At 48.0% G+C, this 14,553-nt stretch overlaps 1 protein-coding gene across 2 annotated transcripts in view; it reads right to left on the reverse strand.

Moving 5' to 3' along the window:
* TASOR2 (transcription activation suppressor family member 2) overlaps positions 1-14,553 on the reverse strand; it is a 45,674-nt gene that overhangs the window by 16,701 nt on the left and 14,420 nt on the right. For both annotated transcript variants that reach the window (XM_075514537.1, XM_075514621.1), the window contains exons 4-14: positions 13,925-13,997; positions 12,405-12,496; positions 11,615-11,752; positions 11,364-11,488; positions 11,244-11,263; positions 11,040-11,139; positions 10,200-10,300; positions 8,537-8,640; positions 5,605-5,677; positions 5,418-5,492; positions 814-1,623 (exon numbers count right to left, since the gene is read on the reverse strand). In XM_075514537.1, coding sequence (XP_075370652.1) covers positions 814-1,623; positions 5,418-5,492; positions 5,605-5,677; positions 8,537-8,640; positions 10,200-10,300; positions 11,040-11,139; positions 11,244-11,263; positions 11,364-11,488; positions 11,615-11,752; positions 12,405-12,496; positions 13,925-13,997 — 1,711 coding nt within the window. The remainder of the gene's footprint in view (positions 1-813; positions 1,624-5,417; positions 5,493-5,604; positions 5,678-8,536; positions 8,641-10,199; positions 10,301-11,039; positions 11,140-11,243; positions 11,264-11,363; positions 11,489-11,614; positions 11,753-12,404; positions 12,497-13,924; positions 13,998-14,553) is intronic.

The following is a 14,553-nucleotide window of genomic DNA, read 5'->3' on the forward strand; positions in this document are numbered from 1 at the left end:
CTGACTTCAGCCCACGGTGGGCAGACACCGTGCCACCCCCTGTGCTGCATGACAACCCATTTCCACAGTCGCTACCACTACCTGTGATGTATATAAATGCCAGGAGAGGCTCCTTTGGATGTTTTCAGCCATCACCAAGGTTGAGATTCATCTCAACCCACTTTGAGCATCTCTATAAAGCAGGTGGAGGCTCAGGCTGGCTCAAAAGCACAGGCTTAGCCTATCCTCGGCAGTGAGACAGGAGCCTTTAGAGGACAATTTATGCCATTGAGACACCTCACATGAGCAGCTCAGGCCAGATACCAGCTTTCAGAAGATGAAGTTTGGTGTGATTGATCTCTCACTTCTTGTTTCCTCAAGGCCACAGCAAGAAAGTTGACTCTCAGGGAGTCACAACGTGACCATGTAGGGTAGCTGGTTATCTAGGCAGCCTGTAATGACCACGGCTTTGGCAACTGCTCCTTGCCTGAGCCATCGACAGCCTGTAGACAAGGGATACAATAACCATGACCTGCCTGATGTCCCTGCGCACAGTCACTCGTAAGCAAAGGAAGGCAATAGCATAGACCACTGCACCAGGTTTCAGGCACCTTCACTGAAATCCCCTGTCATAGCCCTGGGCTCCTTCCCAGGTTGAACGAGAGATTGTGGAGACATCACCCCAGACCTATTTGGATGCTCTTAGGAGGTGTCTGCTTGCTCTGGGCACCCGGCAAGACGGCGAGGGGACGTGGCTCCTAGTGAACCCTCAGTATCCCGGCTGGCTAGCCTGGAGAAGCAGGAGGAAGTCAGTCCCATTTATATAGCACTTACCTCTTTTCCTTCTGTGCGGAAACTGCAAATTGGCTAATTTAAGCATAGGTTCGTTGGAACTGGCCGTGAGCCCTGGCTTTTTAGGAAAAGAGAAGGCGATGCTGATTTTCTTCTTCTTGGTTGCTTTCCTGTTCCTGCCGCTGTCCCCCATAGGATGCATTTGCATCTTGAGGGGTGACCATTTCTTTCTAGTGCTGGTCACAATGGCTCGGCTGGATTTCCTCCTGCTCTGCTGCATCCACAGCTTGCTGGCCGAGCTGACATCTTTTGTGGGCCCTTCACCACTCTGGTCAGGCCTCAATGTGGGCTTTGGGTTTTCACTTTTGACTTTTATTTCTGCTGCTGTGTTGGTAGGAATAGGGTTCAGTGGCACAGCTGAAGAGAAGTCCGCTTTACAATCAGCCTCTGAATCGCAACAGAGAGACTGAACGGCACCAGTCAAACATCCTAAGGCAGCCGACATTTCCACAGTGTAGCTGCTGGGATCGGAGAGATAACGCTGCAGCTGGGAGAAGGACTGCTCTGGGCATTTTTTGAAGGGATTAGTATATTCATCCTCAGTTGGTGAGAGGATAGAAGAAAGGGGAACTTCGCTGGTTTGGCCAGAGGTGGGCTGTGGATTTTGATCAAGCTTTGCGTATTCCTGGAAGTGGTGTTTGATACATACGCTGGTGCTGACTGTGTCCCCCCATGAAGAATTGGCGGCTTTCTGTAGGGCATAGCGAAGTCCAGGCAAAACTGAGGCTATTTTTAATGAGATGTCACTATCATTGCTATCTTCCCTTTCATCTTTTGGATCGTGCTTTTCAACTGTGAAAGGAAAAAAATGGAATTTTAATCATATTAAAAAAGGATTAAATTCCCCTAATCACCTCACCGTTACATGCTAAGAGAACGTGAAAGCTATGAAAAAGCCCCCGAAACCAACCTACAAAAAGCTAGCCCCAGGGGCGATGTCCTGGTTTGATGGATGCTTGTAACTGCTGAAGGTAAAAAAGAATTGCACGTGGGAGTGGATTAAACTAAGATGAAAGACTGCTGTTGTATCAGCTGCGGGAAAATACGTTCTTCAGGAAAATACAGGGTGAGATCGCACACATAGTAGTCTGTCCCTTCATTCCAGCAATGAATTCCAGCAATTCCCCTTCAATCCAACATTTAGGACAGTCAGAGCTCTGAAAACACATGGGTTTTGTTGGGTTTTTTTTAAACTTGTTTAAATTTAAGGTTGCCCGTGCAGGACTAGCACCATTTTCAGGTCACTTGTGTTGTTTATGTCCCTGTTCAGATGCAACTTCCAGCAGCTCCATCTCTACCTGCTGTCAGCGTAGGTGGATGCAGTTCACATGAAGACACCACATTAGTGCTCTGGAGTGGGATGGGGAACACAGACTTCCCCAAGCAGACCTGAGGACCATATAAATAAAGAACATGAAACCCTGGGTGATTTTCTAAAGCTGAAGGACTGATCCTACTGAAAACAGTTGGCGTTTCTCATTTCAGCAGAACTAACACCCTACCACGTACAGCACATAGTATCATAGAAGTTTAGCTCCCAATAGGGATAAACATGAACGAGTCCCAGAGCTTGAGGGTGCCTGCTCTCGCAGATGTCATCATGGAATTAGGCTCTGCTTGGCACAACAGCGTCCTCTCGGTGTCTGGAAATGCTGGGAGAGCCAGTGTGATATGTAGAGCCTGTCAGTGGAGCTCCCTTTCTGCACAAGCCAGACTTATCCAGCTTCATCCGCTGCAACCCAGCAGTCTGATGTTGGCACTTTGCACCCGCAGGCTTGGCCCATCTGTGTGTTATGATCTAACTCCAAGGTTTCTTTTGGCTGCAGGGCCAGGCTGACAACCCCGGTGCCCTTCCCCGTCACATCTCTTCCCACCAAGGCAAAGGTGTTTCTCTTCCCCTCCCAGAAGTGATTTTCTTCACCTATTGGCCCTGCTGCTGCCTTGCACTGGCAATGCCGGTCCTTGTTACCGGCAAGCCCAGGCAGCCCCACGAGCCAGATCCCAGCTGCCTGCCTCCGCTGCTGGCTCAGGAACACTGCGGCACGTCTGCACAGTGGGCTTGTTACGCCTGCCCTACATTCCTCCCAACGGCTGTCTGGACAGGAAGGGAACAGCTTCAGAGGCCGCTTGTTTCGAAACGGGAAACATTATTCATGCTTCGAGTCTGAGCTGAGTGACTTCAAATGCATCCGTCCTTCACCCTCCTCTTCTCTTTGCATCTCCCCTGCACTCCTGTCGTCTTCAGTGATTGTCCCTTTTCAACCCCAAACCCCTGCACAGCTCTACTTATCTTCAAAGAAAGGAGAAGCCCTAAAGGAAAAAGGGTTTATAATCCTAGTGAGAAGAGGTCTCAGACCCAGGGGACAGTCAGAGCTGGCTGGGGTAACCCTGCTCGTGTAGGCAGAACAGGACAGCACGTGCAGAAGTCCTGCTGGCACCAGAGGGAAAACATCTGGAAGCCATCAACGTTCAGATCACATCACGTAACAACATGGAGTGTTTGCTCAATGTTATCCTCTCTCCCTGCCTCTTCGCTTTGCTGCTTGCTACTCTCTGGTTGCCCAGGCTTCGCCTCCTCTTTAGCATCAACAACAGCCACAGACAATGTCCGCTACAGCCCCAGACCTTCCTACCAACCGGCTGTGTGCACCTTCTTCGCTCTGGGATGCTCCTTACGCCTGGTGCCCTCTCCTGTCTCCACCACTTTCTTCCACAATAACCTTCTTCAAGATAAATACCTCCTTGCCCTGTTCTCCTCTCCCCCAGCATACAGTGCTCGCAGTCAACCTTTCAGGAACAGGTCCCTCTGCTCTGGAGGGTATTTTCTGCCTGTCGCAGGGCTGGTAAGCAAGATCTCAATATCTGGGTGGTCAGTTCCCACCTCCAGTCTGCTCTCCAGGCATTCTTCCCCTCACTCAACTTCAGGCCCTTGCTTCAGGCATCACAGCAACAACCTGATCCCCAGTTTGACCTGGCACTTCGGATCTTCAGTCTGCCTCAGGAGGAGCCTGTCTCTTTCCTTAGCCTAGAAAAGAAACTAGAAAAGTTGCCATGCAGCCGCCAGCAGCACGTCCTTAAAGTTAGGCTGACTAAATTCAGGCATCAAAGACATTTGTACCCCACACTGCCAAGTTACTATCACATCTTCACCCAACTTACAAGCCCACTTCGTATGTGGATCCCAAAGGAGAAAGTTTATAGCTGGAGGTTATACACCAAAACAGACAAAGCAATCCATGCTCGGATGTGCTGGTAGGTCCTGTCACCTCTGCCAATTTTATCTTTCGGGGAGGGGAGATGGGGATGTCCTGTGCAGCTCCGTCAGCAATGCCAGCCATCACTCACACACAGGTGGACTGAAACACCAGTGCGTGCTGTGCTGGCTTAAACAGTCTCTTGGCTTGTCCCTAGGATGACTCAACAAAAAGCAAGCCAGAATTACGCAAAGCGAAAGGCCCCTGTTTATATGTTGCTTGGTGATCTGCAAGGCTAGAAGTATTACTGGTGGAGTGGATGCAGTGAGACGTGTGCGGATGAAGTTGTCCAGGGGAGGCAGAGCAGTAACTTTATGTCCACAAGAGGAAATTGTAGCGTGACTATTTCCACATAGACAGTGCAGCAAAAAGCCAACAGATACAGAGAAAATTTGAGGCAAACGCAACAGAGGCTGAAGCTCATTCTTATTTCAAGATCTGCAGGTTCAAACTGTGCCATCTTTATTTTCTCTTATTTAGTGCCTCTGTGTTTGTTCTGCATGAAAAGCAGCACGTTTTGGAGCTGCAAACAGCCTGGATTCGCCTCCCAGGTCCCAGAGCTGTGACTCACCTTGATGGCAGCAAAGCACCCTGGCTCTGCCCAACACCATCTCCCTGCCTCCCTCCCTCACCCACCACACACCCTGACCAGTCATCACGGCTCTGCTATCAGCATGTACGGATCCCACAGCAGAGAAGTCACACAATACGGCTGAGCCTCCAAACCCTCGCTGCTCTTTAGGGAGCAATGCCCCTTCCCCACCTCTCCTCCCTCTGCCTGTGCCAGCAGTGACCTTTCACAGAGCCCATTTCAGTTGTTATCTCAGCAGAAAACAATTAACTTATTTTTTAGGGCAAGCTGTTTTCCTGCTGGTTTAGCAAATCACATCAGCTCTGTGCAGGGTCCAGGAAGTGCCAAGTGTCGTTTCGCCCCCCTGAGCACGGCTCTAGCGCACCTTTAGGCATGTAAGCCAGGGTCTGCAGGAGTCAGAGTCCCATGCGCACACATAAGACAGTTCAGGGAGTGGATGCTGCTGAAAACTGACTGAGAGAGAGAAAAGTAATTATTTGTAACTCCTATCAACTTTCTGCAAAGGGGCAAGGATGTGCAGTGAACGGGCAAGGCAGGGAACTTGGTTTAGGTCAGCTTAAAATGCAGCATAGCTAGAGAGCTGGGACTTCTCTCTCCTCTTTTAACACCCTTTGTGCTAAAGCTGTAGGTAGTTCTGAGCAGAGAAGTCAGCTCTTCAAGGGGAATGTGTCTGAGAACCCTCTGGTGAGGATCCCACACCCAAAACATGGGGTCTGAAGCCAGCAAGGGAACCTTCCTACCTCTCAGGCACACCGACCGGGACGAGGTGAACAGAAACAGGGCCAGGAGGCTGACGGGCTCCTTAGGGTTGAACCCTATGAAAGAAAGCAACAGGTTTTGTTTAGACTGAGGGTGCCCACCCTCTGTCTCTAAAACAGAGCAGGATGTTTAAGCACAGATATGGGTTTCTACGTAGCCATGTCTTACCATCATCTCGTGCCAAGGCAGAGGACGTGAGGAGGATAAGGACTCCTTGATCTTGTAAATATTTGATGATTGCCTATAACAAACACATACAAAGTTAGAGCAACCACTCCCTTTCCTCCTTAGCACACTTCATACCACTCAGCATGACTGTCAACAAGCCCTGATCGCCGGTGAACATGCGCCAACATCACCAGCTCATTCCGTGCTGAGGAGGACGCTGTTCGGTCCACGCCACTTGGGTCAACTAGGACCTGTCACTAAAAGCTTTCCATTTATGTTATTCAGCTCTCAAATTCCTGCCATCTGTTCCTTAAAAAATAAATATACTTAGCCAAACTAGCTGTAATTAATGAACAAGGTTAATTTTAGTCCCTTCAGTTCAAAAGCTCCTGGGCATCTCAGCCAGGAATTGCTTTCCACAGCCCCAGGGGAAGGTTTTCCCAGCAGCAAAAGCAAAGCTGGACACCAGCATCTGACAAAACACAACCAACTGTTCCACCCACAAGCCTGACTAAAGTTCAGGCCATGCAGCTTGCTTATTAGCAGCATCAGTATCAATGAATATGTGAAAAGAAAAAAATTTACTGAGTCTAAGAGACTCCTGTGACTCTGTCTCAGAGCTGGATGACGGCATGTCTAAAAAGACACGTGCACTTATCAAGGCTTTTCTTGTGTTTGGGTGTTGCTTGATGCCTCATCGCAGAGCTTGGCTTGGACTGCCTTTCCTTCCGTGGAGACACCCCTTTGGATCTCTCTTCCACGCAGACACATCTTTTCAGGAAACTTACAGGAACTGAATAACCCTGGGGCTTCTAATGCTCTGTGAAACTTTGCTGATCCCATTCAATATGTTCAGACATAACAGAGGATTGGACTGATGCCCACAGCCTCATCTCTCCAGGACAACAGAACAACTTTGGAAATGCTGAACAATTTCAGTGTAATATTCACTATTTAGAACAGTAGCTCCTTGCTCAGGAGCTACAGTCTCAAGCCAGCAGAGCAGAAGGGATAAGAGCCAGCATCTCTGCTACATAAATCCAGCTCAATGAAATAGCTGTGGTTTCTCACCGACAGGATGATTTTCAGGCAGGTGAGGAGGAAAGTCAAGCCATAAGGCAGCAGCCACCTGACACAGAGCTGGGAGATGTCACTTAGCACCCAGAGGAGTGCAGCTGGCCTCAGGCAACCCCACCTAGCCCCAGCCACCCTTTCATTTTCACTTGGGCCCTGCACAAGGTGGGTGCCCGGCTCATGCACCACTAAAAGGGAAAGGAGAGGGAGGGCATTTTTCATTCCCACTTTTGGGAGCTGCCGCCAAAGCGGATTCACCCATGGGCCATTCAACAGCATGCTAAGGGGAGGGAAGAAGCACACCCAAAATGGGCTGTGACTGTTTCCTCATTGAAATAAGGGAGATATTTTAATCCAGTTTGACAGATAAATGAAGGTGGGGAAGCTCTAGGGAAACGATGCTCCTGATGGCTTTCAGTACCACAATAGCCACAACTTGACTATCTCATCTTCCCCGAGTCCTCTAGAGAGCTCAGCTCTGCTGCGCTTGGCAGGATGTATGTTATAACCCCCAGTGGCTGCAGACATGGTGTAATGCACCGGAACAAGGGGTTGTCACAGATCCCAGTAAGAAAGGCACTTGAACTCTGTAAAGTATTGATTAAAATATCTTTTATTGGTGAGAACAGGAGAAGAAAAAAGGGATAGCATAGATAAACTTATGTGCCTTCAGATGCTGGGAACCTCAAGATGAGCTGCACCACGGACAGATCTGTGCCCCAACCAGAGGTCCAACTGATGCTGCACACTTCAGGATTACCTACATGTGAAGGGACATTAAGATTGTCTTTGCTATCCTCTTTTTTTTCTTCTCATGCTGTTACCAATAAAAGATAACTTTAATCAATACTTTAGGGAGTCAGAGTGTTTTTCTTACAGGGATCCACAACAAACACTTGCTCCAGTACATTACATGTGGGAAGCCGCACATCGGTGGGCAGCTCTTCAGCAGTGCTGCACAGCAACAGCACTTCCAGGCAGTTCATGGGCTGCTGCCAAGTTATAGCAAGGGGAGGATGTGCCCAGCCAGCCGTGAGTTTGTGGCCATGAATTTACAACCCTGAATCTACAGGAAGCATCAGATGTGAGAGAGCAACCACCACCAGCAAAGCCAAACCAACCACAAATCCCAACAGAGACGCAGGTGCTGTGCTCCACAGGGCTGAAGTTCATCCCTTGGAGTCACAAGTAGATGTGACGATCACATTGGGAACAAAAAGACCCCAGTGTGCTGGGAAAAAAGCCTTATCAGATAATATATCGCAAGGGAAATTCCCCATTAAAAAAAGGATAAATCTCAACATCTTCAGAGCTCCCGGAAGCCCATGAGGTTTCCGCAGTGTAACTGTGAGTATCTAGCTGAGTGGGGGCTATTTTTCAGCTACAAGGGAGAAAGGCAGGCACGTGACAGCTTATGTCTTTTGCTTAGTAATTATCATTCTGGCACTGGGGGACTTTACTTCTGTGTTCTTAATATATAAGATCCCCTTGCAGTCTTTGTCCACCATGCTGTTTGCAATGCAGGGGGAAAATCATTAATAAAGACAATAAAGTAATCTCATCTAGCATAAACATAGCCAAAAGAGGTTTGCCTCATCTAATGCCTTCTGCTCAGCAGGGCATGCTCACCCTAGAAATCAGTTCCCAGCTCATAGTGGGTAATCTTCAGTTAACAGTTTATATACAGAAAGACTAAACTATGTTTGAGAACAACCAAGCATGAAAATAATAATTAAAGCAGGGAAATTAATTCCATTTTGCATTAGTTCAGAATCTGTAAATAGCGTCACCAAAAGTTTCAAGAGATCATTTAAAAGACGACTTTCCTCCCGGAATAACAGTGTTTTAAAATACTTACCAAGTCCTTTTCCTTTAGATTTTCTACTAACTGATCCATTTTATATTGATCCTTATTTGATATTTCTACTTCATACAGACTGAAGTAAACACCCTGAAAGCAGACTGCAGACAAAAGAGAGAGAATTTGACGTTGAAATAGTGCCTTTTGCATGAACTCTGAACAAAAAAGTGCTCCTGTACCAGGAAAGATGGGTGTGCAATTGCTGGAAGCACTGGGGGTTTTTTTAGGGAAAAAAAAAAACAAAACTTATCAAGATTTCCTAAGCGTGTATATGTATTCATATTGCAGTGAGTTTCCTCTTCAACCCATGGTTCAGAGGAGATGTTTCCTATCTTATCTCTGCAGCTAACAAAAGCAATTTAACCAATGCTGCGTGCTTCAACAGAGACAGGGAGCCTTTCAGAGGGAAATACCTCATTCTAACATGCCATATTCTCCCCTGCTATGGAGCATCCTTATTCCACACTCTGATCCCCAAAGGAGTTTAACAAAGGCAAGATCTCGGACCCACCTTACCCCTCTGAATTTCACAGCAAAATTCTTCTGTTCAAGTATTTCCTCTCTTTCACCAGCCGATCTTAAGACTGTTGCTCCACGGCACCTTTATCAAGTGCTGCTGTGGCCTCCCCCCACTTTCAGCCGGCCCGATCAGTGCCCTGACCTGGCTCAGCAGAGCTGATACACAGATGGGAGGCAACACTGCAGCAGCCCACACTTATTTTGGTGCAAGACGACATGGAAATGCACCTGCAAATCACATCCAGAGCTCTCCACGTGCAACCTGCAGTATCCATGTCAGTAACTGCACGTCCGCTGCAATGGGCAGCCATTCACAGCCATCGGGAGCTCAACATCTTGGGGCTGAGAGTTGCCAGGCTCGTCAAAACTCCAACCCAAAAAGCAATAAGCAGTACGAAACCCGAAGAGTAATTAGACACAGGTCCTCTTCTCCTCACTCTGCACTGACCAGGACAGAGAGTGGTTGACTATAGGCAAGTGGGGTCTCTCAGCACCACTAAGGGACAGCAGAACCTTTCTCTCCCTTCCCCGAACCTGTGCTTCTATTTTTCCTATTGCTGAGCATTCCCTGCCTCTCCCCAAGATCTCTGGACTCCTCTCACACTGTCATTCACTGTCAGTCCCCTTGAAGTTATGAGTAGGTTACCCGTGACTACTTGCAGAGCTACTGCAGGCAGCCACATCTTTTGGCTTTGGCTGGCAGCTACCTGCCATGTGCCCATATGCAGGAGACACTGGATCAGACCTTAAGAGGTGGAGCGTCCCTCACCTCATAGGGAGGTCGTGTAAGAAGGGAAAAGTTTGTCTCCCTGCATTTGCTCTCAGTTGCACCATGTTTGGCACCTTGCAGGATGGAAGCAGAGGTCTCAAAACAAGGTCTCCCACCTTGTCCTGTCCCAGGAATGGGCTGATTAAAGGGCTGCTTTGGGAAGAGGATTATATCACACCAGGAGACCATATGAAGCGTGGTCAGGAAAACATCCCTGTGCTGCATCGGCATTTTAACTTGTTTATCTGCAATCAGCCACCCTTCAAGACAGGACCCAGTGCTATGTGGACCTGAGTTCTGACGCCCTGTGGCAATTCCTATGGCACAGCACAAGCAGATGTTACTCATCGTGCCAGTGGGTTTTCCACTCACCTTCATTCCCAATGTAATTTCTTTTCCCAAATGCAGCTGCTGGTAGCTTTTTCTTCAAGTCCGACAAACCCATGACGTGGTTAATGTCCAGATTGGGAGGCCTGTGGGGATACAGCAGCAGAGGGCGAGATCACAAGCATAAAAGGCTCCCAGAATTAAGCATAGCAAAGAGCCCTGGTTGCCCTGGTCACTGTGAAACTAGAGAAAGCAGTTCTGGAGAAGGCTGGAGAAGGCACAGCTTGCCTAGCACTTAGCCGATTTGAGGATCCTGTTTGGAAACACCTCCAAACACTGATATTGGTGGCTCTGTTACTGACTGTCACTGGCTGTTTCAAATTGCTCCTGCTGGTTGCCTTCTGACTACTGAAGATTTTAAAATATCTCATTTTTTTGAATGCTAGTTACCTCAATACTTTATTTGCCATCATGCTGATCTGTAAACACTGGCTGATCATACATGCACCATCAGGAAGCCCACTTCTCACAAGGAGAAAAATCCCAAGCACGAATAATTGATTTGGAATAAACGTCCCAAAGCAGTTAACAAAAAGAGATAAGAAAATACAGCTGTTTCCAGCTGCAGTTCGGGGCCTGATCTCATGTCCTCATCCAGCTGTTGCTGTGATACTTGCACCGTTGGCTGCCCAACACCACTTTCCTGACACCAACGGTTGCCCCGACGGTGCAGGTGGTAAGTTGGTGCAGCTGCAAGAAGATGCTGACCAATGAAGGGATGGGGGAAGAGAGACAAAACTGGCTTCTGCTGGTACACAGACACCCAAAGGTATAATGCTTCACACTCCACAAACTGCACAGAAAGAAGAGAAAGGGGCAACTTACAGCTGGGCTGGAATCGTGGAGCTGTATGGGGTCCTCAGGGCGATGTTGCACAAAAGCTGACCCCCAATGGAGAGCTGCCCCCTCCATGGACAGTACAATGCTACAGGCAAAAGGGAGAAAAGCTCAGAGAAAGCAGGAGAGGAGAGGAGAGCAAACAGGGAAAGGTACATTTATAAAACAAAAACAACCACCAGATGCTCCTACCTTTGTGGTTAAGCTCAGGTCTAGAGAAAAGGGAGAAAAAAAAGGAACATTTAGCAATGGGAAAAGGAAAACAGCCCACAAAAGTGACCAGGTATTTTGGAATTACAAGAAGTTGCTTACAGGCTCTCTATAGCCAAGACAGGCATTTCCTTCGGCTCCCTGTACTGGCAAGCGATGACTATGTACGGGCAGATCTGTCTGGGCCGCTCAGCAGTGCTGCCATCGGACACTTCATACACGTAATACTGGGGTGAGAACGGAAACATTGATGAAAAAACACATTGAGGAACGAGAGAGGTACCTGGGCCAGCGCTGTGTTCCCCTATAGCCCGTAAGTGAGCTGTCTGCACAGTGCTGTTGCAAACCTATACCTGGCTCTGCTCGAAGGCCTGGCAGTGGCTGGTCTTTGATGGTATGTTGTTTCTGCTCATGGCAATGTGACAGTCATAGCCAGGAGATGGGCAGGTATAGCTGGTTGTGTAATTCTCAGATACCACCTTGACCTTCCCCTGTGGCAGAAAATTCACCAAAAGAAAAAAAGAATACACATAATTGTTTGCAAAAACTTATTTTAAAAGACCCCTGAATCCTCCTTTTCCCCAAAGACAGTGTTGCTGGCAGCCTCACGTTCCCTACTGTGAGGGGGCTGTGTGCATTTGCATCCTTCCAAACAGGAGGGCCTGACTTGGTCGAGCTCAGCATGGCAGCCAAATCTGCACTGCTCAGGAGAACCAACGGGAGCACTGTGTTTTCCATGCCAGCTACAGAGAGCAGGAGCCCGTGGGGAGGGGAAAAAGTACCACACACCAGTCCCATGGAGGAAGGGAATGGGGCCGTGATCTCGGTTACCCCCTCAAACCCCCCAAATGCACGAGAGACCAGGGAAAAAGGTGACCCTATGGCAATTTCTGATCTCAGCAGTGGAATTTGGAAGGTCTGCCGCATCCTCTGCCCCCCTGCAGGCCACCAGCAAAGCCCAGTCTGATCTCTTGCTTTCTAGTCTGACATATCCCATAGTCAAAAATCCCGACGAGCTCTCAGAGCTGATTTTACACCCCACCCCACCACAGTTATGGGTGCCAATGTCTCCTTAAAAGCTGCTTGCACTGCATAGTGGCTTCTGAGAACCATTCCACATAAAAAGACAGACTTGCATTTTACCTTTATTAGCTTACAAATGACAATGTAGCCTGATTTTCCATGATACCAGGGTCTTGGATGAAGACAGTCTGCATACTTGGAAATATAAACCCCTGTGAAAACAAAGCAATGCAAGATAACGTGAATCATCTGTCAAGTAAAGCTGATTGCCAAAAAAACCCTGTAAAGAGGACCTTCCTTGTGGGAATGGGAGTCTCTGCAGACCCAGTGCTGCAAACCAGAGTAGCGCTTGCTGCCATAAAAAGGGTGAAACTCTTTCTGACTCTTTTCCTTTTTTTGACTGCTGGTATGGAACAGCATTATATGTTTCAGGGTCAGCTCTAGAAAAGGAGTTACCTTGGGTTTCTCCTGGGGGAAGGACCCCAGCGAACATCAGTTTTGCCCATACTACATGAAAACATACAGAGCGAGGGCATGTCTCTTACAGGAGCATCTGGTGAAGACCCTCCAGGTCAGACTGCAAGTGGGGCAGGTACTTTGCTCAATTTGGAGTCAGGCAAAGGCAACGTGGATGTTTATACATGGGGGACACACACTGCAAGGGCACAAGAGCAGGCCCATGGCATGGCATAGACCCTCCCAAGCCCCTTCCTTGGCTCTTTATGGCCCTTCAGCATCCCAGATGCCAACATGAACCTTCTACCCTGTGACAGGGCCTATTCTGACATGGCTTATTCCCATCCCTTCTCCATGCTCAGGGCTTATCATATGTGGATTTATTGGGGGGGAGGAGGGGGGGAGGGTGTGGCGGTGGTCGTGGCTCTTCACTCCTGCTTTGTATTTGTAGACAAGATGGGTAGAGAAGTACATGGGGGGAACCAGGGACTGGGCAGGGGAAGGGCTACAAAGAGACACACCATAATATTCATCTCAGTCCATCAGGACTAAGATATACACCCAGATAAATAACCAGTTCTTGCCTGGTTTTGCATTCACTGCCATTGACTATTCAATAATTAGGCACCTTGACCTGCAAAGACTTGTGGGATGAGGCTGGGAGACATTCTGCTTCTGGCAGAAGGATTTCTCCGAGTAACGTGTCCTGCACTGCACGTCTTGAGGCCCCAGACCTTTGGGCAAGGAACAAGCACAGACTGAAAAGGGCTTTGACATGTCACGATCTGCTCTGGTTATTAGTAAGACTGCTGGCAAAAGCTCAGCAATGGACTCTGAACAGCAAACTGGTGGGGAGAGCTGCCAAAAAGCCACTTTGGTGACAAAGGTGGTTATTAACAAGGGAAAAAAAAAAAAAACAACTCTGAAATGGAGAGGTGAAGAGACAATAACACTCCCTGGGGAAGATCCCATCTTAATCTGGTTGAGGGGGCAGAAGGAAAACACTGCTGCTTGCTTGATCCAAACAAATGCCGTTTCCCGTGCAAGAAACACAGGAGTTTCCGTGCATCTTTGCAGTAAATAACAAGGCAGTACCAGGAGTTTGTTTGGGCTTTTGTTTTTAAAGGAGTTGATACCCCCAGAACAGCAAACAGGTCTCTTGGTCCTCTGAATGGAAATCTTACCTTTTGCTGGGTCACCAAGCATGGAAATAGAACTGCTGTTTACACGGAGCCCTGTCTGACACACCTCTTTTGCCTTCAAAAGAAGAGACAGCCTCTTTTACCATCTATTTTCAAAGATAAGGGACACAGCTACTGAAATCTGTAGCATGACAGTTGGCAAAATACTTGCAACAGGCAAACATGCTGCAAGTCAATTACAGATCGTTACAGTCCCCAAACACCCGCAGCATAAAGAAAACTAAATACAGTGTCCTCAGGAAGAACCAACAGGAAGAAAATTTGTTGTTTCAGGTACTAAGTACTTGTATTTATCAAGTGTTGTTACAAAAACCTCTGTGGAAGCAAAAGCTTAGAAAAATCTGGAAAAAATCCAGCATCTCCAGAAACCACTGCAAGCACAAGGCTGGACTTTGCACTTTCTTTATCTGCGTGGGCAATTTATGGAAAAATAAATGCAACGGGGCTGGCAAGAAACAAAGGACATTTGCTACTCTGTGCTCACTCCTCCATAGGCACAATTACTGCTTTGGGAGCATCTTCCCGGCTTTGATTTAATCCATGTCCAAAGCTGATTCATCAAAGTGTGCAAAGACCAAATATATATTGACCAGAGTGACAACAGGAGCAGT

The sequence above is a fragment of the Mycteria americana genome, chromosome 1 (genome assembly GCF_035582795.1).
Source record: "Mycteria americana isolate JAX WOST 10 ecotype Jacksonville Zoo and Gardens chromosome 1, USCA_MyAme_1.0, whole genome shotgun sequence".
Classification (NCBI taxonomy): domain Eukaryota; kingdom Metazoa; phylum Chordata; class Aves; order Ciconiiformes; family Ciconiidae; genus Mycteria; species Mycteria americana.